Source organism: Hyaena hyaena, unplaced genomic scaffold (assembly GCF_003009895.1).
Source record: "Hyaena hyaena isolate Hyena2069 unplaced genomic scaffold, ASM300989v1 scaffold_1777, whole genome shotgun sequence".
NCBI lineage: Eukaryota > Metazoa > Chordata > Mammalia > Carnivora > Hyaenidae > Hyaena > Hyaena hyaena.
In genome coordinates this window covers 106,034-131,764 of record NW_024082413.1, presented here as the reverse complement: position 1 = coordinate 131,764, position 25,731 = coordinate 106,034, and the positions used below count along the sequence as shown (strand labels likewise).

General features: G+C 41.5%; 1 protein-coding gene across 1 annotated transcript; it reads right to left on the bottom strand.

Moving 5' to 3' along the window:
* Positions 1-3,690: 3,690 nt before the first annotated feature.
* On the bottom strand, positions 3,691-5,463 carry LOC120226640 (cationic amino acid transporter 3-like). Its single transcript, XM_039224816.1, has one exon. It carries the CDS (start codon positions 5,461-5,463, stop codon positions 3,691-3,693), a length of 1,773 nt encoding a protein of 590 aa, XP_039080747.1.
* Positions 5,464-25,731: the final 20,268 nt, after the last annotated feature.

Genomic DNA, 25,731 nt, shown 5'->3' with positions numbered 1-25,731 from the left:
CACTTTGGAGCCTGGTGCACACAGTGGGTGTGTAATAAGTGTGACATCGCCCATTGAGAAGCTGAGCTTAGTGAGGCAAGGGAGGGTAGAGGAGAAGGAATGAGGCTGGATTGGTCTGAAGTGTCTGCTCCCCATTCTCTTCCCTCCTCCTCTGGGCCACCTGGAGAGAATATGCTCTAAGACAAGCCCTGAGCCTGGGATCCTCCCTAAGCTGATGGAAGTGTCCTCCCCTCCATCCACCTCCATCCATACCAGCTCAAGGAAGCAGGACACCCACCCTCAAGAGCCCAGCCCCTGCACCCCGACTCCACCAGTCACACACACCCTCTATTTAGCCAAGGCACCCAGGTCTCTGACCCCTCACCTTGCATGCCAGGCTGAATGCACCCATTCTGGCAGAAGCTCAGGTGACCTCTTTAATCTACCTGGGTCCCTCTAGTGAAGCTACTAGTCTTTAAGCATTAGCCAGCACCTTTAGCCACATGATTGATTAACTAACTTTTCTTTGTATATCTACAGATAATGTATTCTTTTCTAGAAGAGGGTACTGGCATTGGAAGGTGAAAAAGGAGAATGGTTCCTGTGCTGTGTCTGCCTTCAAACCACATGCAGGTCGTCCTGCCTCCTGCTTCCAGGAGCTTTGCTGCAGGTTTTCTAAAGATGTAAACAGAGACATTTAACTCTTCTTCCCATCCTTGCTTCTGTCAAAGCTCACTGCTTTCTATTAAATCAGTTTCACAAATAACCAGTTTTTTTATGTCAACTCTAGAGTTCTTCATCAGTATAATTTTCAATTCTCCTCCTTCTGGGATGGCACAAATGGAAAGTCACACTTGGAAGCAAAGAAGTAAATAAAATGTCTTCTCTTAGTATCTCCCATGAGGGGTTCTAGGAGAGAGGAGGTGGTTACATGAGTGGTGTGCATACAAGGGCAGCTGTGTATTAGGCTAGAATGTAAAAGACAGAAGGGGATTGCATTGTGGCTGCTGTTTCTCTTTCTCTGCAAATCTCTTCTGATTGTAGCAGATTTATAGAGGCTCCAAGTAGCCCAGTGTCTTAGGCATATTCCCAGAAAGAAAACTCAATTAGGACCTCCTGTGAGGTAATGAAAATAAATATCAAGGTTTGGTATAAACACACCAATGTTGGCCAGGGATGCCAGGCAGCTAGTTCCTTATAGCTTGTTGACCACCTTGAGGATTTGTGCATGCACACTCATATACACACTCACCATACTCAAAAGGTCTACTAAATATGCTCACTTTTATAGACCTACTGAGATAAATGGATCCCAGTCATTGGTGCATATTTCCACTCCAATTTAATATAGTAAGCACATACACATAGCTCTCAATGAGATGCTTCATGAATATAGTTATTTAGCCTTCTGCCTCTCTGAGCTCCTGACTCAGAGTGGGGCATGGTGAAGGTGACTGTGTGAATGGTGAGTATAAGCTTCCATGCGTTATGCATGTTCTGAGGCCCACTCTTATAGCCAAGGCTCAAGTTACACAGCTTGCTCAGTTTGTTCTGAACACTGCTTCCTTTTCTTGTGCTTTTCCTTGTGTTGGTCTCTCTGCCTACAGTCTCTCCCTGCTGCCCATTTGTGCAAAATCCTGTCTGTCCTTGGAGAGAGCCAACCCAGATGCCATTCCTCTACCAATTCTTCTCTAATTTCACCAATCAACTCTCATCCATGTGCCAACCCTATGTGATCATCCTCCCCTTTTAATTCCCAGGCCAGTTTATTTTTATATTACTTATGATACCATACTCTGTTTTGTGTTACAGCTATGTTTTGTCTCTTGTATTAGAATGTAAGCAGCTTAAGGGCAGAGGTCATATTTCATCTCTTTTTCTTTTGTCTTTTTCCAGTTTCTTTTATTTTTTATTTGAAATATTAATTAACATACAGTGTTGTTATAGAACTCTCAGGTGTAGAATATAATGATTCAAAAATTCTATAACTTTCTCAATGTGCATTGAGATAAGCACACTCTTAATTCCTTTTGTCTATTCCACCCACCCATCCACCTATCTCCCCTTTGGAAACCACCAGTTTATTCCTGGTATTTAAGAGTCTGGTTGTGGTGTGTTGCCTTTTTTTTTTTTTTTTTTTTTTTTTTTTTTTTTTTTTTTTTTTTTTTTTTTTTTTTTTTTTTTTTTTTTAACATATGGTATTTGTCTTCCTGGGACTAATCTATTTTNATTGAGATAAGCACACTCTTAATTCCTTTTGTCTATTCCACCCACCCATCCACCTATCTCCCCTTTGGAAACCACCAGTTTATTCCTGGTATTTAAGAGTCTGGTTGGATTCTTTTTTTTTTTTTTTTTTTTTTTTTTTTTTTTGCTTTGTTTGCTTGTTTTATTTCTTAAATACTACACGTGTTGAAAACATATGGTATTTGTCTTCCTGGGACTAATCTATTTTACTTAGCATTATACCCTCTATGTCTATTCTTTTTGTTACAAATAGAATATTTTCATTATTTTTTATTACTCAATTATATTCCAGTGTGTGTGTGTGTGTGTGTGTGTGTATGTGTGTATGTGTGTGTGTGTGTGTGTATTGCATTTTCCTTATCCATTAGTCTTTCAGAGGATACCTGGGTTGCTACCTTGTTCTAGCTATTGTAACTGTACTACAATAAACACAGAGGTGCATATATCTTTTCAAATTCATGCAACTAAAACTTTTGCACAGCAAAGGAAACCATCATCAAAACAAAACAGCAAGCTAATTAATAATAGAAGATATTTACAAAAATGCATCTCAAAAGGGATTAATATCTAAAATACATAAAGAACATACTTAACTGTACACAAGGAAAAGAAATAATCCAATTGAAAAATGAGCAGGGGACCTGAATAGATATTTTTCCAATGTCTGTTGGAAGACATACAGATGGCCAATAGACACATGAATAGATGCTCACCATTGCTAAGCATCAGGGAAATGGATGTTAAAAATCACAATGATATATCGCTTTACACCTGTCAGGATAGAAACAATCAAAAAGACAAGAAATAACAAGTGTTGGCAAGGATGTGGAAAAAAAGGAACCTTCATGCACTGTGGGTGAAATGTAAATAGGTGCAGCCACTATGGAAAACAGTATGCTTGTTCCTCAACAAATTCAAAATAGAACTGCCATATGATCCAGTATTTCCCTTGTTATGTATTTATCTTAATAAAAATACTTTCCCTAGTTTCTTTTAATAATAATTTTTAATGTGTCTTTATTTTTGAGAGAGAGGGTAGTGAGGGACAAGGAGCAGGGGAGAGAGAGAATCCCAAGCAGGCCCCACACTGTCATCACAGAGCCCGACTTAGGGCTCAATCTTACAAACTGAGATCATGACCTGAGCCAAAATCAAGAATCAGTCTAAACTGACTGAGCCACCCAGAAGCCCCAGTGAAAATTGTTTTAAAAGCAGTGAGCAGACACAACTAAAAAGTAGAAAGTTAAAAAAGCAAACAAACAAACAAAATCCCTCACTCCACAATAAATATAGAGCTCTATTAGTGTTCTCCCACATCAACATCCCATGGGAGACCTAAATTTCTATGTGCTCAAGAGTACTCTCCATTATTATGCAGAGTGACCAGAATACATTCAGGTGTGATGATATCAAACAGAATATGTACTGGCACCGCTGAGTTCAAGGTCTAGTTTTGGTCCTAACTTAAGAGGGGTTAGAGGCCAGGCTGTGCTGGATCCCATAGCTGAAGTAGATAGCAAACCCAATCAGCATCCAGACACCAACTCGGGCCCAGGTGAGAGCTGTCATCTGCATCATCAGGTAAACATTCACAAAGATGCTCAGTAGTGGGAGGACAGGCAGAGCAGGGACCTTAAAGGGAAGGGGACTGGACCTCTGTGGCTGTCTCCAGATGACCCCAGTGATCCCAGTGATGAGCACCAGGAGCAGCACAACCACGGAAATCCACACTGGGTCTCCAGAAAGCAGAACTGGTGACTGGGCCAGCACCAGACAAAGAAGAATGATCAGCAGAACAAGCAGTGAGGAGCAAACATAGACAACCCGGCCAGAGAGTGGAGTGGGGGTGGAGCTGCCTGGAAAAACTAGTTCCTGTAGAGTCAGTGTCTCTGCTGCAAGTCTATTCTCCTCTTGCACCTCTGCTTCATTTCCCTCTTTCTGCATCTCAGGCTGATATCGGAGGATGAGAACACTAAATGCCACCAGGGAGTAAGTAAGCAGGGTAACAATTAACCTGAAGTCCACAAGATCAGTGAGTACAAGAAAGAAGGCCATGATTAATGCGATAATGCCAAAGATCACAGTGGCCACAATGTGGGTGTATGTGCCAGTATGGATCTTGGCAAGGACAGGGAATAGGAGGCCATCCTTTGCCATCATGTATATTAGCTGACGTATGGGGAGCATATAGCCCAAGAGGCTGGCAGAAAGACTACAGAAAAATCCAAAAGTTACAACATAGTAGGCAGGGGCCCAGCCAATATGAAGAAATGCCTCAGGCAAGGTGCTCCCTCGTTGAATCTTGTAGTAAGGCACCATAAGCGTAAGTGCTGCAGAGACACCAAAATACATCAAAGAGCTGATGAACAGTGAAATCACAATGCCCATGGGAATGGAACGCTGGGGATTCTGGACTTCTTCGACTCTGGTAACAATATTGTCAAAACCAATAAATGCATAGAAACAGGTAGCTGTTCCACGGAGAATCCCCTTAAAGCCAAAAGGCACAAATCCTCCAGACTCCAGAGTCCCCAAGATAGAGGTATCATTGAGTCCAGCCTTTACATAGTCCTCTTCTGTGAGCTTCCAGTTGTGCAGGTCCCCTTTAATGAAGCCAGAGATGATGAAGAAAACAAGAACCAAAATTTTCAGCAGTGTGAACACTTTGGTAACCAGGAAAATCTCACTATTCCTGAAAGTCAGCAATCCAATGAATAACAACACAAGGCCCAAAACAAAGAAGTCTAAATATTGTACAAAGACATTGGGAATGTGGGGTGAGATATTTTCACGCAGGGTCTGAAAGATCTCATTCCCAGGTAGGTTGTCAAAAGCTAAGGTCCAGGCACAGGCCACAATAGCTGTACCAGCAACAAAGAACAGAATGAGGTTCCAGCCAGTGATGAAAGCCCAGAGTTCACCTATAGTGACATAGCTGTAGAGATACGCAGAGCCAGAATAGGGAACCCGGGCACCAAACTCTGCAAAGCACAGCCCAGCCAACACAGAAGATAGGCCAGCCATCAAAAAGCAGATCATAGCAGATGGTCCTGCTTGATTGCTGGCCACCTCACCAGCCAGCACATACACACCTACACCCACTGTGTGGCCCAAACCCAGGGCCACTAAATCCAAAGTGTTCAGGCTTCTTGTAGGGGGAGTTTCAGCCATGTCTTGCTGCGGGTTACGTCTACGTATCAGCTTTTGACCAAATCTCTGAAGTGTCTGGCACAGCATTGTTGCTGGAACTGAAGAGGATCCTAGGATCAGCACTGTAGCAAGCTGAGAAATCCAAGAGTCTCAGATCAGATTCCGTGAGGCTAGTTAAGCCTAGTTGGGTTGGGGCTGCTGAGTTCTCTTGCTCAGGCTTCAAATCTGCTGCTTCATCTTCATCAGGTATGTGCTATCCTTCCATAATGCCTAGTAAATGATAAATACTTAGTGAACAATGATGTTCAACCAATAAATCAAAGTTCAGAAGTTTCATGTCACTTGTTGCAGCCCAAATATCACAGAAACTGATACCAAAGGACATCATAGAAAAATTATCCTTGCTTTCCCCAAGAAAAAGTGCAAAATACCTCCCCACATGCTTTTTTTTTAAATAAACTACATGATATAATCCAATTGGGTTCATCTAGCACATAGCTTCATGTACTAATTCAGCTGTAAGACACAAAGCAAGGTATAAATTTATTGTGCAATAATTTATACATGGGATTTTGGTATAATGCTTAAGCATGAGTTAAGACACATTAATTCATAGGCTAGAGGGCTTTGTTTCAATTACAGAATCATTTTTATAATTTTTTTTTTATTGGGTGGCCTAGGTGGCTCAGTCAGTTAAGTGTCTGACTTTTGAATTTATCTCAGGTCATGATCTCACAGTTTGTGAGATCAGGCTCTGCATTGGGCTCTGTGCTGACAGTGTGGAGCCTGGTTGGGATTCTCTCTTTCCCTCTCTCTGCTCCTCCCCTACTTATGCTCTCTCTCTCAACATAAATAAAAAAACACTTTAAAAATCTTTATAAAAATAAAATATCATCAAGTTTAAAATAGAAATAATAGTTCCCAGTCTTAAAACTGTTGGCCTCCAATCAGCTAGTCAAAGTCAGATGTCACTTTGGCCCCCTTTCTCCTCATTCTGCATCATCCATTTAGGTCTACTGATGGCAAAGAATGTACAGTCCAACCCTTCCCTTTACCCACCTAGGCCCAAAGGGATGCTGTGAGGAGAGAGGAAGAGGGAGAAAGAGACAGGGCCTTCATAACTACCTGAAAGACCAGACTGTCTGGTGAGAATATACTCAAGAAAAGGGTGCAGCAGTGCTGGGAGCTGCACCGGCCTCTCTGATGGCAGTCACAGCAAGGAAATGGCAGTGTTTGCACAGCTCCTGCCATGAGAAACGAAAACTGGTATCTCCTTCTGCTACTACTTGCTCATATTAGAAATGAGCCTGCTGGTATTGACCAGGCCTCACAATATTCCATATCAGACCCATATTCCGCACACAGATACCACATAAGGAAAAGCATATTCCTGCCTTTACAAAAGAGATTTTAGATGAGAACTCTGTGGGAGATTGTCAAAAGCCTCTTCCTATGGGCCTTGCATATCAAAGACAATTGAGCCTGGCCCCAAGACAAAGAGCCTAATTTAGAGTTTAGGAACAAACAGGGGTAGAACTTAACACGTAAGGCTTCTTCTAACTGATGACGTATGGCAGTCCCTTCCCCAAGGCATACCGTCTGCAAACACCCTCCCTTACAGGTGGCTGGGATGAGGATAGAAAAGAGTAGCTAACACATAACCCAAAAGCAAAAGGCTAACACCTTTAGGGCCCCCATGGTGTTCACACATTTAGCATCAAATAGGTTTCCACAAACTAACCAGTTCAAAAACACTCATCCTCTTGAGAGCCAAACAGAATAATTCCTAGCCTAACTATTTACGACTTAACATATATATGTCATCCTATTTTTTCATTAAGAACATCCTGTTATTTCCTTAGTTGTACAATTCAACTTCACTATGATTGAGGTAATTCTCAAAAGGCTTCCCATTGTAAAAATTCCTTTTTCTGATCTCATGTTGTTCTTGAACCTTTAAATAAAGACACCAAAACCGACAGGTCAGAGATGCCTGCCTGGTGATCAGAAAGAATCTCGGGGCTCTCTCACTCTCTCTCTCACCGACACCATCCATCCTTCAGGGACCCCTGGACCTGTCGGAGCAGGCCTCCGACACAGCAGCCAACAAGGATTCACTACCAAAAAAGGAGAAGAACTAGAAAAGCCATTTTATAAATTCTGACATTCAAGAAACTCACCCAAAGCAACCAGACAAAAATTAACTACAACTTTCATGCCCACAGTTATGAGAATATGATGGGCAGGGAGCAAAGAATTAAGTCTCTTAGCTCAGTAGCTCACAACTGAAATAATTCCTCTATCTTCTCCCTCACTGGATTCCAGATGAGAAGGTGAGCTCACTTCTGCTCACCTTGTGCTCTGTAAACATCCTGCGCCAGCAATCTGTGATGTCAGCTGCCAGCTGCTGAGAGATCCTGCCCTGCTCTGTGAGCTTGTATTAAAACATTCACTTGTAAATCCCTATTAATTTTTCACAAGGGATTTTTTTTTTGCTTGTTTGTTTTTGTTTTTCAAGTAGGCTCCATGTCCAGTATTCAGTGTGGGATTCAACATGAGGCTTGCAAGACCCTGAGATTAAGATCTGAGCCAAGATTAAGAGTCAGACTCTCAACCAATTTAGCCACCCAGGTGTCCTCACAAGAATTATTTTTAACTGGCTCAAACCATTTTCTAAGTATGTCAACAAACCCTGCATATGATTCCCCCTTCCCCCTCCTCCCTGGATGCTATTCAAATAGGCTCCTCCTCAAGGGAAGCAAGGTTTTGGGTGAGCAATTCACAACAGTGCCCCAGAAATGCATAGTGGAGAATACAGAAAACAAAGTTTTCAGCCTCCACTCTCCTCTCAGGCTTTGGTTTTGAGAGAACTTTAGAAAATTTTGGCAGAGGTTTTTAAAGATGGAAAGAACAAGTCCAATTTGAAAAGTCTTCCTTTTAGATGCTCAAAAGGAACCCTTGGGCTATGAGTCAGACATTCTGTCTACAAATCCATCTAGACTCTTTATTTCTCACCCACCAGTTCCAATGTTGTGATTTACCAACAAACATACAAGATAGATGAGGGTCAATTCTTCACTCATGGAACCTTTCTACACTGTGAATGTGACTGACATGTCCCCTACCCACCCCCAGGCTTCAAACCCTTCAGTGGTTCCCACTGTTCTTCCTTTATAATCCTTCCTTCCTTCATAGTCTGATCTGGGTTGATTTTTCCAGCCGCATCCCTGACTCCTTCCTGCTCCAGTTGTGAAATTCTACACTCACCCTGTTCCCCTGCCTTTAATGTCTTCTAGGCCCCTTCACATAGCTAACCCCCACCCTCCCACACTTTCTTTCAGTTCTTGGCTCAGAAATTGCTGCCTCAGGAAGTCTTCCTTGATGCTTATGCTGCCCTTCCTATGTGCTCTCATAGCACCGGGCTTATCCCATAGGCCATTTATCTTAATGTAGCAAAATTTCAGGTCAACTGCCTGTCTCTTCCATCTGACTGTGACTTAGGTATTTAATAAGTATTTGTTGAGCAAATGTGCAAACAGAGAAGAGAAACCCAAAAGAGCACATAATCCAGAATTCCCATCTACTTGACTTTGTTTTTTTTAATAGTTTATTGTCAAGTTGCTTTCCATGTAACACCCAGTGCTCATCCCCACAAGTGCCCTCCCCCATCTACTTGACTTTAAATACATACTTTATAGCCAAGCAACCTTTATAAACCTGGCTCGGGTAAAGATATAAATTGTACTTTATTACTATATTTCTTGCAGAAGACAATCAAAACAAAAAGTGTGGAGAGAAAACCATGGGTGATGAAACCTTAACTGCACATTATTTATGGCAGGTATGAGCCACGCATTGGTGATAATGAATTGTCGGAGGCCACGCCGGCTCCGACAGGTCCAGGGGTCCCTGAAGGTTGGATGGTGTCTGCTAAAGTGATTGAGAGAGCCCCGAGATTCTTTCTGATCACCAGGCAGGCTTCTCTGTCCTGTCGGTTTTGGTGTCTTTATTTAAAGGTTCAACAACCATATGAGGTCAGAGAAAAGGAATTTCTTACAATGAGAGGTCTTTTGTGATATCAATTGCAGAATTATCCCAGTAATGGTGAATTTACAACCAAGGAAATAACAGGATGCTCTTAGTGAAAGACAGGATAACATATAGGTTAGGTTGTATATAGATAAGCTAGGAGTCATTCTGTCTGGCTCTCAAGAGGATGAATGTTTCTGAATTGGTTTGTGTGTGGAAGTCCTCATGGGGCCCCTAAATGTGTCCATCTTGGCACCTGGGTTTATGTTTTAGCTACTCTTATCAATCCTCATCCCAGCTGCCAGTGTAAGGGAGGGTGTTTGTGGAATGTAGGCCTTGAGGAAGGGACTGCCATACATCACCAATTAGTAAGTTATGTTCTGTACTTATCTGTACTTTAACTATAAATTAGGCTCTTCTGATATGGGACCAGGCTCAATAGTGACTCTTGTGTTCTTAACCCCCTTTATTATCTAAGTCTTGGATCTGCAAGGCCCATAGGAAGAGCCTTTTGACGATCGCCCATAGAGCTTTCATCTAAAGTCTCTTTTGTAAAGGCAGGAATATGCTTTTCCTTAGGAGGTATCTGTATTCAGAATATGGGTCTGATATGGAATATTGGGAGGCCTGGTCAATACCAGCAGGCTTATATCCAACATGAGCTAATGGTAGCAGAAGGAGATACCAGTTTTCATTTCTCATGGGAGGAGCTGCAAACATTGTCACTTCCTTGCCGTGATTGCCATCCAGAGAGGCTGGCGCGGCTCCCGGCAATGAATGTTTGACTTTGAGGACACTGTTTTAAAAATAAAAGGCAGCCAACCACTCACGCCCAGTTAGAGATTATCTACTTTTCTGAAGGCATCACACTGAGACCTTATAGATGGGATGTCCTAACATAGAGGTTCTCAGTTCGGTAAACACAGGGAGGTATAATGAAGACATCTGGGGACATTTTCAAACTTCAGATCCTGTTCCTCTTGACATTCTTGTCAAACTTATTCTGTACTTCCCCTGACTGGTCTAAACCATCCAAGCTGACAAGAAATTATTCTCAATTTCAACAAGAAGAGATTTTAAAAGCTTCTTTCACAGGAAGATGGCACAGTTAAATAGTTTGGAGTAAAGCTCTGCAGGAGTAAGCGCTGCTCAGTTTCAAATTGCAACTCAACCTTACACCTGGTAACTCTGGACAAATTAATTCACCTCTCAGGGACTTAGTTTCCACAACAGTTAAATGGGAATAAAAGTAAATACTTCATAGGGTACTTGTGAGGAATAAAAGAAATTATGCTTGTAAAGTATTTAGCTCAGTGTCTACCATACAATATATACTTAATATAATATATTCTACCTAATATTTAATGTTGAATTCTTTTTTTTAAATGTTTTTTTAAATTTATTTCTAGGAGAGAGAGAGAGAGAGAGAGAGAGAGACAGCATGAGCAGGGTAGGGTCAGAGAGAGAGGGAGACACAGACTCCGAAATAGGCTCCAGGCTCTGAGCTGGCAGTCAGCACAGAGCCCGACGCGGGGCTCGAACCCACGAACCGCGAGATCATGACCTAAGCGAAAGTCGGACACTTAACGACTAAGCCATCCAGGTGCCCCTTAATGTTGAATTCTTATCTAAAGTCCCCAAACTTTGAAAATCAATTAGTGTCTCTAAATAACTAGAATTAGAACAATCCATTGAAACTTGAGCCTGTTTGCTAGGCATCATGAACCAAGGAAAATGGGGTTTTCCTCCATATAATTTGTCTTGAAATGCTAAGGGCTCTAATTAGACATTCTCATACATGCTGGTGCTAAACTCAAGGGTGTCCTAGGCTTAATGAGTTAGACCAGGTATCAAAATATGCAATACTCAAATATAATAATAATAATAATAGTAATAATAATAATAAATAATATCTTGCCCTGTGGATGCCTCATCTTATTTCTGGAAGAGGCAGTGCTCAGTACTATATTGTTAAGAGCAATGAATATTATGTCAGCAGTTTTGGATTGGAGTGCTGGCTTTTTTGCTTATCTATATAAACTAGGGTAATTTGCTTAAGCTTCAGTTTCCTCATCCACAAGAAAAATTAACTTCACTTCCTTTGCTAGATCAACATGAGAATTGGATGAGAAAATACAAACCATGAAACACTCATGATGGCAGGGTAACCAAGGTCACCATCCTGAAGCACAGTCTTAGTGGAATTTAGAATGCACACACCCTCCCACCACAAACCCTTCTCTGAGGTAAACACTCCAAAGAGACTCTCCTGAATCCATAAGGAGGCTCATATGAGTATATTCATCACAGGACTGCATGTGGTAGCAAGAAGTCAGAGCCATGCCAGTATCTGTTACTAGTGGAATACATAAGTAAAATGTGCCATATGAACACAATGAAATACTACACAGCAATCATGAGTAATAAAGTAGATTTACAAACATAAACATGGGTAAATCTCAAAAACAGTGTTAGATAGCATAATCAAAGCATGTGAGGTGTATAGCACAATGCCATTTATATACATTTAAAAACAGCCAAAAAATATTATATATTTTCCAAGGATACACATATATATCTGTTAAAAATGTTACAATATTCCTCTTCTCGCAGTCTCCCACTGGTTTCCATTTCCATTCAGATTAGAAGCCAAAGTCTGCATTTACAATGGACTACAAAGTCCAACAATATTTGTCACTGATGTAGATACTTCTCAGCCTCTGCTTCTCTCACTTTTCAGTTATTTTTTTCTCTAGCCACTGGCTTCTAACCATTCTGTCTCCTAACATACCAGGTAAGACCTTGCATCTAACCTGACAGTTATTGGTTGTCCCCAATAACTGCACCACTTGAGACCCAGATATCCACATGGATGCTCCCTTACTGCATTTCATGAAATAGCATATGTATAGAACAGCTTTCATCAATTGTCCCATAAAAAATTCAACCACCCAACTACCCACAACATATCTTATTCCCCTGCCCATCCCCCTCTACAGCACTTATCACTATTTAATGTAGTGTATGTTTTACTTATTTGGTCATGATTTGTCTCACTCTAAAAGAATGTAAGGCACATGAAACACAACTTTTTTTTTTTTTATTAGTTTGCTTCCAGCTGTTTTCCCTGCATCTACAACTGTACCTGAAACAGTCAATACTATGTATTTGTTGAGTGGATGAATGCATCTAAATACACATATAGAGCATGGACTGGAACAGCATTTGTTAAATACACTAAAGCAAGTGCCTTCACTGAAGAGGGGAAATGATAATAAAGGTCAGGATGAAAGGGGCAGATAACATGCATTAACATGGGGCTTTACAGAATGCAATGGTATACTTCAGTTTCAACAAAGGAATTGCATGAGGTGATGTCATGAGGACCTGGTTCAGAGCCTGATAAATGGCAGGCACTAAACAAACTTACAATGAAAGAGGACCAGAATCTATAATTATCAGGTATAGAAAATACAGAGAAGCAATGTCTGCTAGAAAAAGGGTGGAGAACAAAGGAATATGGGACACCACTCATACCAGTCCCTCTGTACCCATTTCCCATTTCCCAATTTCTCTTTCTCCTTCAGCTCCTTCAACTGTTTCTGGAGGCTCCTTACTGAGCACTAAGGATGCTCGTACCACATTTCTCTCTCTGGGGAACCATCTCCAGCCACCTACTTTCTAACAAAGACACAACAGCGGTTCTTAACATTTGTTGAATCATAGAGCCTTCTGACGTTGGTCACCTCAAAGTAACGTCCTACACTCTCTCAAAGTCCATCCAAGGACCATGAGCCAAAACCCCAGAGTCGGACCATCTGAATGGCAGGGTTGGAGATGGGCACGGCTTTTGATGATATCTGTTTCCCTCAACTGTGTTGTGCAGCGTGGTCCTTGTGCTCTTCCCACTTTTACTGAAGATGAGGGAATGTGGGCTACCAACAAAGTATGAAAATACCAGGAAATCAACCCAAAGAACAAAACATCTGGGAATTACATAGCCATATTTTATGACTCCAACAGAAGCAGGCAGAACAAACAGATGAACAAACAAATTTATAGAAGAGAAAGCAAATCCATGACTGGGACTCCTGAGAGACCCTACCACAAATCCAGTTTATAACAACACAGAGAAACATCATCCTCAAATGCCATGTTCAAAAATTCCCTTTCTCTGTAAAATAATCTGTGATTATTCCAATAGTTTATATTCAGTCCAGACTCTGAGTCAGCTGGCAGAACCCCACCCTAATTTTCCCCCTCTACTTAGGCCCCCTTTCTAACCCAGCTTCTCACATCCTGACTTACCTTTCCTGGGATGAGCCTCTAGCCTAAATACCTACCCTGACACGGATGCCTTCCTCACTCCTTTAAGTCAAGTCTCGACTTTCTAGCTCTTCCCAACCCTATTTTACAACCTTTCCACCCACATCTAAGAAGCCTTTCCTAAGCCATCCTGACTGGTCCCATCTCTAAACCTTCCTCCCCTTCTTGTCAGCACTTATTGCCCATCCTGATACTCAACTGAAACTAATTTTCCCTTTCTGTTAGCTGCTATCATGAGTTTGTCATTTAAAATTCCTTTAATGTCTAAAAGCTTCCATAAGTAAGGGCCAGGATCCATATATTTCCTCCTTCTGAATTTTATACTCTCACCTCCAATTCTCACTATTCAGGAAAAGGATCTGCTCATAATTGTACCAAACAACCAAAAGAGGCATTTAGGACAGGGAAAATTAATATATAGATGTGTTGATTGACTATTATATCTTAAGATTCCAAGAAGTAGGATTTTTGGGGGGGAAAGAGAAAAATTCTCCTCATTATTCTTCCCCAAATGCCCTTTATAAACAAGCTTGCCAATACACTTGGTTGGAACTGAATCCCACCCAGAATGTTCAAGCCCTAAATCAGGAACTTTAGTTCAGAGGAGTGGGTGGGAAGATAGAATTCTCTTGGCTTTGATTTACCACCAAAATTGTCAGCAGCAAAAATGCTTGGAGCAAAACCACAGCCATGGCTATTGTTAGCACAGTTTTAAAAACTCCATATCCTTACTGTCATTTTGTGGGAAGAACACAAACTAATAACCAGGGCCCTAGACTTCAAATCTAGAATCATTGGGAAACATACACAGGTGCAGGAGGCAGAGAAAAATGGCATTTGGCAAATTGGAGTGCCAGGTATATGTGCAAGATATAGGGAAACATTGAGGGAGACCAAAGAGACCCAGATTTTGTTGAGCTGCAAGTAATGCACAGCTGCAAGTAATGCACATATGCTATTTTATTTAATCCCAATAACAACCCAATGAAACAATTATTATTATTCCACCTTACAGAGTCAGAGGCTGGACAACAGTCCCAGGCTCATATAGCCAGTATGTAGAAAAGCTTTAATTTGAATTTGGTTCTTTATTACTTCAAAGACCATAGTCTTTCTCCCGCAGAACCCTACCTCCACAAAGAGTCAAGACTTCTAGTAAAGAAGTATTTGAGCCAGTTCTTATCTTTGTGCCCAGGTCACCCTATGCTGATGTAACCACTTTCCTCCCAAGTAGATACTGATAGGCTAGAGTTAGAAGCACTGGGATCATTAAATCTGAAAGCTCCATCTAAACCATGTCGTGCTAAAATCCAAACCTGATCTAGGGTAAAAATGTCTCCAGGCCATCCTTGTAGATGCCAAGAAAGATTCCGAAGCATTCCAGTAGTTTCCCAGAGATGATTTTATAGCTAATTGTAATTCCTGCCCACAACTTTAGCCCATTTACTTTTGCTTGCTTTTAGTGAAAATATAGGTAACATATCCCTAGGGACCAAGTATAAGTCACCCTCCTGAGACTTCTTCCATTATCCTATTCTTTGATTATTCTATTTCAAATATTTTCTAGTCACAGCCTCATTCTTAGTAAGAAAGAAACCACCTTCAGTGCACTTAGGAAGTGCTAGAGAAGAAAATGAAACCTTGATTCTGATTGTGCAAAGGAAGATGGGGGTGGGGATGGACATTTTCTTTTCTTTTCTTTTTTTTAAAATATTTTTATTTCTAGGAGAGAGAGAGAGAGAGAGAGAGAGAGAGAGTGTGAGCAGGGGAGGGTCAGAGAGAGAGGGATTCACAGACTCTGAAAGAGGCTCCAGGCTCTGAGCTGGCAGTCAGCACAGAGCCCGACGCGGGGCTCGAACCCACGAACCGCGAGATCATGACCTAAGTGAAAGTCGGATGCTTAACTGACTAAGCCATCCAGGCACCCCGGATGGACATTTTCTAAAATGGGAGCCCAATGGAAGAAAGATGGTTGCAGTTTCCCTGACAACCTAACACCACCAGGCTTGGCCTTCCTAAACCTCAGCTATAATTGATGGCTTCCAGATACTGCCAGCATACACCATTGTGAAACATCTGTCAGAAAAAATAGTCCCATTGGGACAAAGAAGGGTAGGAAGACAGATGGTTCCAGATTAAAGAATACAGTTTAACAAAACATCTTTTTAAGCTTTCTAATTCACTTGGCCATTTGCTCTCAGATTTGTCTGCCAATGAGGAGCAGAATGGAAATATTTGTCAGACAATGGCAAGCTCCTCTTTATCCTTAAGTCAGAAGAATCAGTACTAGAAAAAAAATGTCAGTTTGCCAGTAACTCCAAAATATGATTAACCTGATTCCAGACCTAAAACGTCAGAATGATGTCAGAAAAAGGGACTTCAGCTATGTCAGATTGATAATTCTGTCTTGGTTATTGTTGACAACCAGAGACATGACCTGGTATAATATAAAAATGGGCATTAGTGTTCCTTAATATGACCCATGTCTGTGATCAGCTCTGAGCTCACAACATCTAGAGTAATGTTGGATATGAGCACAAAGACCTCAGGCATTGATACAGACTCTGTCTATTTTTGAATCTCTTCATTATTTTTAAAGTTATTATGGATGCGTGCTGGGAGCCGCACTGGCCTCACTGGATGACAGTCACAGCGAGGAAATGGTAGTGTTTGCACAGCTCCTGCCATGAGAAACTAAAACTGGTATTTCCTTCTGCTACTACTGTCTCATGTTGGAATTGAGGCTGCTGGTATTGACCAGGCCTCACAATATTCCAGATCAGACTGATATTTCCCACACAGATTGCTCATAAGGAAAGACTTGTCCCTGCCTTTTCCAAAGAGATTTCAGATGAAAACATTGTGGATGATTGTTAAAAGTCTCTTCCTAAGGGCCTTGTAGATCCAAGATTTACATAATAAAGGGGACTTGAGTCTGGCCCTGAGACAAAGAGCCTAATTTAGAGTTAAAGGCAGATATCCACCCCCACCCAATTGTTTCTGCCTGGAGCACTGGCTACCCGCCCCCCCCCAAGGCATTTGTTATCAAGTATTTGGAGTGACTTATTCTTGCCTGAATATCCTGATTGCTCCCTGTGGAGGAAACTATTGAAGAACTTCTTCTTTTGTGATTATGAGAGCAAAGGTGTCTCCTGAAAGACCTGTTTGACCCCTGCTCACAAAGAAGTAACTTCACCCTTTTTATGCTAAAAACTTTTGTCTGGTATGCTAAAGATGCTTTCCTTCCCCATAGGATAAGCATCTAAATCCCCTACCTCAATCACTATTGATAAAGGTTATGCATGAGTCTTCTACAAATCTATGTTCTGGGAAATACTTACATATCAAAGAAGTTTGTCATCAGAAATCATTGTCTAAGGCAAATGCCACTTCTGTGCCATCCCCCAAACACTTAATGATAAAATAAAGTTGAGCCCTGTCAGAGCGGAGATGCCTGCCTGGTGACCAGAAAGACTCTCAGGCCTCTCTCATCCCTCCCTCGTTGACACAGTAAATCCTTCAGGGACCCCTGGACTCCAGCAGGAGACAGATTCGAGATAAGGAATAATGGATACTATGTACATGCTATCAGTATAGGAAGATCAACAGAGAAGATAAGGATTGTCTATTTAGTTTCAGAAGAAGGAAAACCCCAAATATGTCCAGAAACGGGGGAATGACAGAACAGCCTCTAAGGATCCTATGTATGATCATGGATATTGAATAAAAAGTAGTAATGAATCTAAGATTTTTAACTGAAATCATTGGTTTCATATATTTGAGGATCACTAACCTAGCCCTCAGTTCAATTTAGCTGATAGGAAATCACTTAGACACTTAGCCCTTTGTCTACGCCAGACCTCTACCTAGCAGGTTCTTACAGTTTGTAAATACTGCATATCTAGGGCCAGCCTCTTGCCATACTTCATGGTCCACCCTCCTGGTGCATAAATTTAGTAACTCTAAACATGAGATCCTCTCAGCTGTCACTCAGATTCACCCAGCAACCATCAAAATGCTGCCTTTAGACACAGGAGTGCTGACGCATTGGGGCACACATACCCCAATGTTCATAGCAGCACTCTCAACAATAGCCAAAACATGGAAAGAGCCTAAGTGTCCATGAGCTGACAAATGGATCAAGAAGATGTGGTTTATCTATACAATGGAATACTACATGGCAATGAGAAAGAATGAAATCTGGCCATTTGTAGGAACATGGATGGAATTTGAAGGTGTTATGCTGAATGAAATAAGTCAGGCAGAGGACAGCTACCATATATTTGAACATATAGGTGGATTAGGAGGAACTTAAAGGAGGACCATGGGGGAGGAGAAGGGGAAAAGTAGTTGAGGAGAGGGAGGGAGGCAAACCATGAGAGACTCCTGAATGCTGAGAACAAAGTGAGGGCTGATGGGGGTGGGGGGAGGGGAAGGGGGTGATGGGGATGGAGGAGGGCACTTGTTGGGATGAGCACTGGGTGTTGTATGGAAACCAACTTGACAGTAAACTATTTAAGAAAAAAAAAAAAAAACTACTGCCCTTAAAGTAGGATGAAGCCCTATATCACATTCTTCCTGATCATTACATACACCAGATACCTGAAGTAGGAGTTTTCTCTACCCTCCTTCTGGAGAAAGAAATTTTCCTCAAGTCTTAAAAGGACACACACACACACACACACATACACACACACACATACACACACACACACACACACGCACATACACACACTTCCAACCAAACCTGCAGTTTTCTCTTCTCTATTAAATCCAAACTTAAAAGATTTTATTTCCAAATCTTTCTTTTCACTGTTGTTCTACTATTTACTTCTACTGTTAACCTTTTCTGTGGCTCTGGCTAGAACAGGACAAATAATTCCTCACACATTCACACCTTGCTGGCATTAACATAGCCCTCGCACAGACTATCCTCTGCCTAGAACACATTCTTTCCAAATTTGCAACGTGACCCTCCTTCCCTGAGCTTCACTGAGCACACCTACAGAAAGATATCTGGTATCTCCAGTATGTTCTCCTTGTCCCTGCTGTCCACTCACCCCCTCATTAATGCCCACTGGTATAACTCACTGACCTAAAACTTTGCACAAGGAGAAAATCCAGTTAGGGTGGCGGTGAGGTGGTTCCCATGAGCAGAGCTTCTGCCTGATGATGCTTGCAGCTTCCCTTTCCTTCCCCAGTAGGAGGTGCAAAGAGTTAATGGATGACTGCCAAGAAGTACACCAGGATCTACAGCCCAGTTTGGCAAGGGCAGAGATCTGACACAAGAACTAAAGTCCATGTCTTTCACCACAACAAAGTGAAAATACAAAGGCAGTAACCTAAGTCAGCTGAGATGAAGTACAGTATCTGTCATGTTTATGATTTGCTTCAATGTCACCTTGATGTGTGACAACTGAACAGATAGACAACACAGAGTTTTATTATTTTCACTGCTTTACATTATTTAGAAAATAATTCTCCCAATGCTTTGTCATTAGGCAACATGACATGACGCTCAAACTGCCATAACTAAGGTTGGCCTTCAGAAGGGAGGAGTGGGACAATGGTCAAATGATTGAATGGTGTGTAGGATAAGATTTCACTTGTTTCAGAAGGATAGGGAAGTATCCATAAAATTCCCTTGTAAGCCCCCAAGAAAAAAGAATTTTCTGCATTTGCTACCATTTTTCCTGTACTGTCTATATATAACTACGCAGATTGGTACCAACGTTGGGTTTGATCTGAAGTGAAAAATTGGATTGTCCCTCAAATAGAAACCACAAAAAGCTTCTAAGTGAGAAAGATTGGATCCAATCTTTTCAACATCAGATTTCAACTAAGTGTAAATGTTAACAAAGGAAAATTCCAAATCAGAAAATTCAAGGACTACACTGATTCTTTGTGCAAAAGAACTCAAGCAAAAGCATCATATTTTTTCTCCTAAATTATTGACACTACCACCATTATCCCCAAATAACCACACACTCAGTTACACACACTGTAAGACAATGGTGGCAAATAGAGAATTCTTCTCTCTGGGAATTTACAATTAAGAGAATTTCATGAACACTTCCCCACTTCCCAAAATAAGTAAAAGATACATAAATTATGAACTAGGAAGTGTATTCCTAATCAGAAATGAGGAGCCACAGCAAAAGCATGTCAAGATTCCAGATAGCTTTTAGTTGATGAAGGTAAGAGTAGTAAGAACCTCACTTTCCAGTGCTGGGAAAACTGGAGAATATCTTCTGTGCACCCTGGGTCATCCTGGGAAGGCCACATGGAACAAGGGGTAATTATCCATATTGTCATTATGTATAAATGGTTCCAAGGAAAACATCATTTCAAGCCAAATCTTCTCTTTGGGCCACAATCCAGTAAATAGAGCCTCTTTTAGGCCATCCTTTCATGCCTCCCACCAAAATCACAAAACAAACCCCAAGACTACCTGAACCAGTAAATCTAGTTTGCCTAACTAGATAGATCCAGTTAAATAATTGCTACAGATATTAATACACATCTAGTATCTAGATGTGTGTTAAATATCATTAATTATATTAATAATTATAATTTATCATATAATTATTAATATAATTAATCATCATTCATTATGAATTATATTCAGATAATCATTATCATAAAATAATTATCATATAATTATCATAAAATAATTAATTATCATTAATTATAACGATAATGATTACATGAATAATAATTCCCAGTCATTGTGCAGAAAAGGAAAAGAGGGAGAAACCATTGCAGTAGTAATAACAGTGTATCTTCTCTCCTAGGGAAAGAGAAGTATATGTCAGATAACTTCCTTGAGAGTTTGGAAAGAAAGCTGATGTAACCAAATTCAGCTCCTATTAAAGAAAATAAATTTCCAAACTTATTCCCAGGAGTCTTCTGAGAACAATCTCACTAAATGGATCACTTACCAGGCATCCTCCCACCTGTGACCTTACTTTGTACTATATACTGTTTGCAACTTACTGGGAAGAAGCCTTTGTTTCCCTTTCTAAAATAAAAACTCCTTAGGTTAGAATTGGCTTCATCTTTTCTCAATGAGGCTGGAAACCCTAATTATTCAAGTAAATATTACTAGGTGCAACCAAGTCTTAAACTTGAAAGCATGGCAGCCCCCAAACCTTCTGCTCATTAGACCAAGAGGAAACACATCCACCTCCTGCAACTCATCTACCTACCCTACCACTCCAGCCTACACCTCTCAAATCCCATTCCAGTCTGGCAGAGACTGAATTCCAAGTCACTGAAAACCCATCCTGATGCAAACTAACATGCTCCACACCAGTTGTATGCAGACCATATCCATCCAGCCAAATATAGACCAAAATTTATGTATATGTAGACCAGAACATGTTTGCTTCCTCCTTACAATACCAAGAAGTACCTGCTACATGCACATACTTTACTAGTATTGTTGCACCATTATTTGGGTAAATAAGCAGATAGCCAGAGCTTCTCTAGAGACTGTATAGACCGCATATTATGCAATATCATTCTATGATGGTTGTATACAGAGTACCTTTTCTTGGTCCCTTTTGGATAACTCCAGAGAAGACAGAGTTAAATGTAACATTCCTCATTCATGATTTGACACATTGACAGGTTTAGTTTCAGTGAATACAGTTCTGCAACTTCCTGACATTTCTATCACACCAAAACAAGATGATCAACTTGACAAATCAAAAAACAATCTGAGCTTTTGCTTCTAGAGGTCTTTAGAAACTAGATGGGCTACCAAGAAGAATCATAATTAGATTTTCCAAACAATAATCAGAAAGAGCTTGGGAAAGCCAGTGTGTGCATTTAAGGGGTTAGACTGTGATGTGATACATTGATGTCAACACTGAAAATCAATTACTTCTCTATATTCCTCTATGGTTCTCTACTGCTTTTACTTAACCCTGAATCCTGTCACACAGAATACCTAATAAAAGTCTTCAGAACAAGGCACTAGAAGGAAGTCCAAGTGCCTCACTACCTTATTTTCCAAACTACAATTGTAACATAGGATAGCTTTTGTCTATAGTAAGCACTGATCTACTCATTTTTTTTTTCTGAGAAGCTTTGACAAATAGCTATGATTTTCCCCCCAAAATCCTTTCTTCCCTGTAAGAAGAGAATCTAGAATTCTATCCATTGGTCTCATGTATCACCATATCCTGTCTCCACTTTTGGTCTAGCAGTTGTGAGTGGTCAGAGTCCACAGCTCCATCTCCCATGTACCTTCTTCCTACATACACCCACGGTAATACACTGCATACTAAGTGACTTAGGAAAGGCCAACTATCTCTCTAGTTAGCATCCTTCATATCCTTAAATGTGTCCTTCTGTCTCCTGTGTAATACTAGACTGTATTTTGCTCTGCCCACTTTCATCAGACTGTGCTTTTTTTTTTTCCTCTATAGACCGTAGGTAGATGCTATACACTACCACCTGCTCCCTTTGAAAGTTAACTGTTTCATTTTTGTTGTTGTTGTTGTTGTTGCAGGAAAGATCTCCGATCATCTGAGTCATTTGAAAGTTGTGTCGTGCCATACAGTCCTGAGTTCTTATCCAAATATAGATCTATATGATTTCTTCACCAAGACCCATCTGCCCCACTCCAAATCAGGCAACATAATCCACCACAAAGAGCTTCAACCACCACTTTTTAAGGGACAATCTATCCTTCTTCCCTTATTTTTTCTAATCCCTACTCTGCTTTGTGATTTCTATGATAATGATAGAAAAAAAAAAAAGGATGTGGATAAATCAAAAGAATACAATCCCAGATCATATTTATTAATTTGGGATACACTTTGTGAATGAAACTGTCTTTTCCACATAATTTTGCTTTAATTAAGGTTAAAATGAATCTATCTTCTGGAAACACATAACATTTGTCGATTGAAAATGTAGAGAAGTTACCCAAGAACTGCTAGAGGGCAAGAGAAAGACAACTTAGAAAGCAACATTTGCCATATATAATCAATAAAAGAGGTGTCATGCATGGATAAGCATTGTCTGGGTTTCTAGTACTGGGGTACAGCCCACAATATACATGGCAGTGAGGAAGGGAAGAGAGTGGAGAACAGTTTAAGATGCCAAGGGCCTTTAAATTTAAAGAGTTGCAAATATATTTTGTGAAAACAGCAAACTGCCTCTTGCAGATGCAGTGTTTTAAAGACCACTAGGCAGCCACACCCCAAGAGAATTTGGTAATCTTTCCTTCTACAGCCTGAGCTAGCCTATAATCAATCCCCTCCACAACTTTTTAAAATTAGATAAGAAAGGCAACGAGACACCTTCAGCAGCTATAAAATTAGATATCTAGCTCCTTGAGCATGGAGGAAGAAAACTCTCAAATTCTTTCTGGTGATGGGGGCCACCTTATGAAACTGTACCTGCTATTTTGCAGAGTGCATACCAATGTCCTCTGTAAGAAGATATGACACAGACACTTACAGAATCTCCAGTGAGAGAGTGCGGCAAAACATGAAGGAGGCAGCAAAGCCAGGTGACAGAATCTTCATTAATTCAAAGAACATGTCTAAGCATACTATGTGGGAAAGACAAAGACAAATAAAGCAAATTCTGTACTGGGTCATAAAGGAAAGGCCAGGAAGGAAAGCAGAGAAAAGAGGTGGGAAGGATGCTGGGGAAGAAGTATCAAGGAATAATCTCCCCTAACTCATAATTTTCTCAGCAGAGCTGAGAATTTCTCCGGTCTGGAGGACCAAATTACTGTGACCCCTGCAAACTTATCCACCATTCCCAAACTTGCAAGGCCTATGGTCTGCACCCACAACTCAGAGTCTAGTTATGGTGCCATGAAATACCTCCTGCTCAAACCCTACAGAGCTTGGATAGCCAGCTGCACTATATGCCCAGCCTTCTTCTTCTCTGGCTCTGTCTCAGTTCTCTTGCCAACTACAAACAGGAGAAATCACTTACCCATGGTCTTTTCCTACCTCAGAGGAGAGAGACCTGAGTGGAGAGTGCAAGCCAAACCCAGGGACAGGTAAAGAGCCTGGCCAAGCAGAGTCAGGATTTGGAGTGGAGCTTAGAGCATGTCAGAGAGTTGGGGCTCTAGGGAGGTGGGGCCCTGGGGAGGCCAGACCCTAAAGAGGTGTGGTTCTGGGGCTCCTATCTTGCTGAGGCCAGGGTGAGGGAAGGGTGGGAGAGAATGGAGAGAATTCCAGCTTAGCTGGAATCCTGGAGGGAAGTTTGAGGTGGAAAATGGAAGACTAGTGGATTCCTATCTAGGTGAGTTGGTGGAGTGAGGCCTTAAATCAGACTTTGTTCAGGACTTTGTGGTAGCAAGATGTGAATTTAGAAGTAAAGAAGTTTCCTAGAGTCCCGGGTATGGAGGAGGTCCTTGTTGGCAGGAGGAGAATGTGGGGAGCCAGGTGGAGTCAGCCTGTGGTGATTTGGAGGCCAGTCCCAGATCCAGCTAAAGAGTGCACTCAGGAGTTCTTTAAACAACGATAGGAGCACCCTCCCCAGCCATCTCTTCCAAAATCTCCTGCTAGTTTCCTCTACCAGCACCATTTATCCTACCTCTTCACCCATGTTTCCCATCACTCTAGGAATAAAACTAAAAGAGAATTGGCTTCACCAGGAGGGATTTCCTGAAACACTCACTCAGTATTCATAGCACATTCTAACTGAATATGCATTGAGCATAGTGCTGGAGGAATAAAGAAAAAGATATAGCCCTTGCTTCTTGCTCTAGACATTCAAAATGTATAGCTTCAAAGACTGTAGAATAGTGACCAAAAGAAGGTCTCCTCCTTCCCATAACATTAATCTTCAAACAGATGCAAGACTTATCAGGGATGGAGAAGATAGAATCTACTTAGAGTCTGGACTGAATACACAAGTGATGGACCCAAGAAGCCATTAGTCTCAAATAAAAGGGGCAACCACTGCCTCTACTTGATAGTGCTGAGAGTCCCCCTATACCCTAAATTACATCTCAGGGATGTCCCCTATGCCCTAAATTATGTCTGAAAGGGCACCAGAATCCTTGACTCACATTCTGCATCCCACCCTTTGCAACCTCTACCTGTCCCTTCTCACTGCCTCCCACTCTGGTCCCCACCTCATCCTTTCCCTTCTCTTTCTCCCTTTCCTTCCTTTTCTGTGTGCACTCTCCTGGCTATTTCCTCAGTCCTGTCCCCATATTGATGGATTTGTCTTCGGCTCTGGGAGTATGGCTCCCAGACCCCCTGAGCCTGGGTCCAACTTGTGTCTCTGAGACAGTGTCTGTCTCTATTATCACTGGCATCTTGGTGTCACTTTGTATCTATCTTGGATCTTTCACTCTACTCTCTGGATGTTCCTCTCTTTCCTCTCTTTTGTCTCTGGGTCTGTCTCCCTGTCTGTTCCACTGCCCACTGTCTCTGTTGCCTCTGTGTCTAGATCTATTGGACTCTCCAGGGTGCTCAGACTGGCTCACGTCATTGGTCCCATCTGTCAGCCTTGGCTTTAATTTACTGGACATTTCTGTCCTTGTGTCCATCCCCTCCCATTATGCCTTTCCTTGTCACCTTGTGATTACAAGCATAGGCTGGCATGGAGGGTGGGAAGGGAACTCCGCCAGCAGCCCTTTGAATGGAAGATGGCTGGCTGGCAGATTAGGATGCAACTTAGGGTCTGACTTAAGCACTCTCTTTCTCACAGAACATTCTCTAGGACTCCAGATGTGGGTGGCCTCCCTGCCTTCTATGCTGTCTTGTCAGTTCTTGAGGTTTGGTCCTCCCCCTCCCCAGTCCATCTATTGGGAGACACTGGAAATTCTGGAAGGGCACTACAGGTTCCGTTTGACTTGGTATCAATGTGTCTGGAGTATTCTGTAATAAGAGAAGTGAGGAGAGGCAGGAGGCCCACTGGAGGTGCTTTGCGGGAGGCAGGTGGGGTGTGAACACAGAAAGCCCGTAAATTTTGCCTCTGCATCCTGGGCAAGAAGTGTCCATAGGCTCCTTGCAC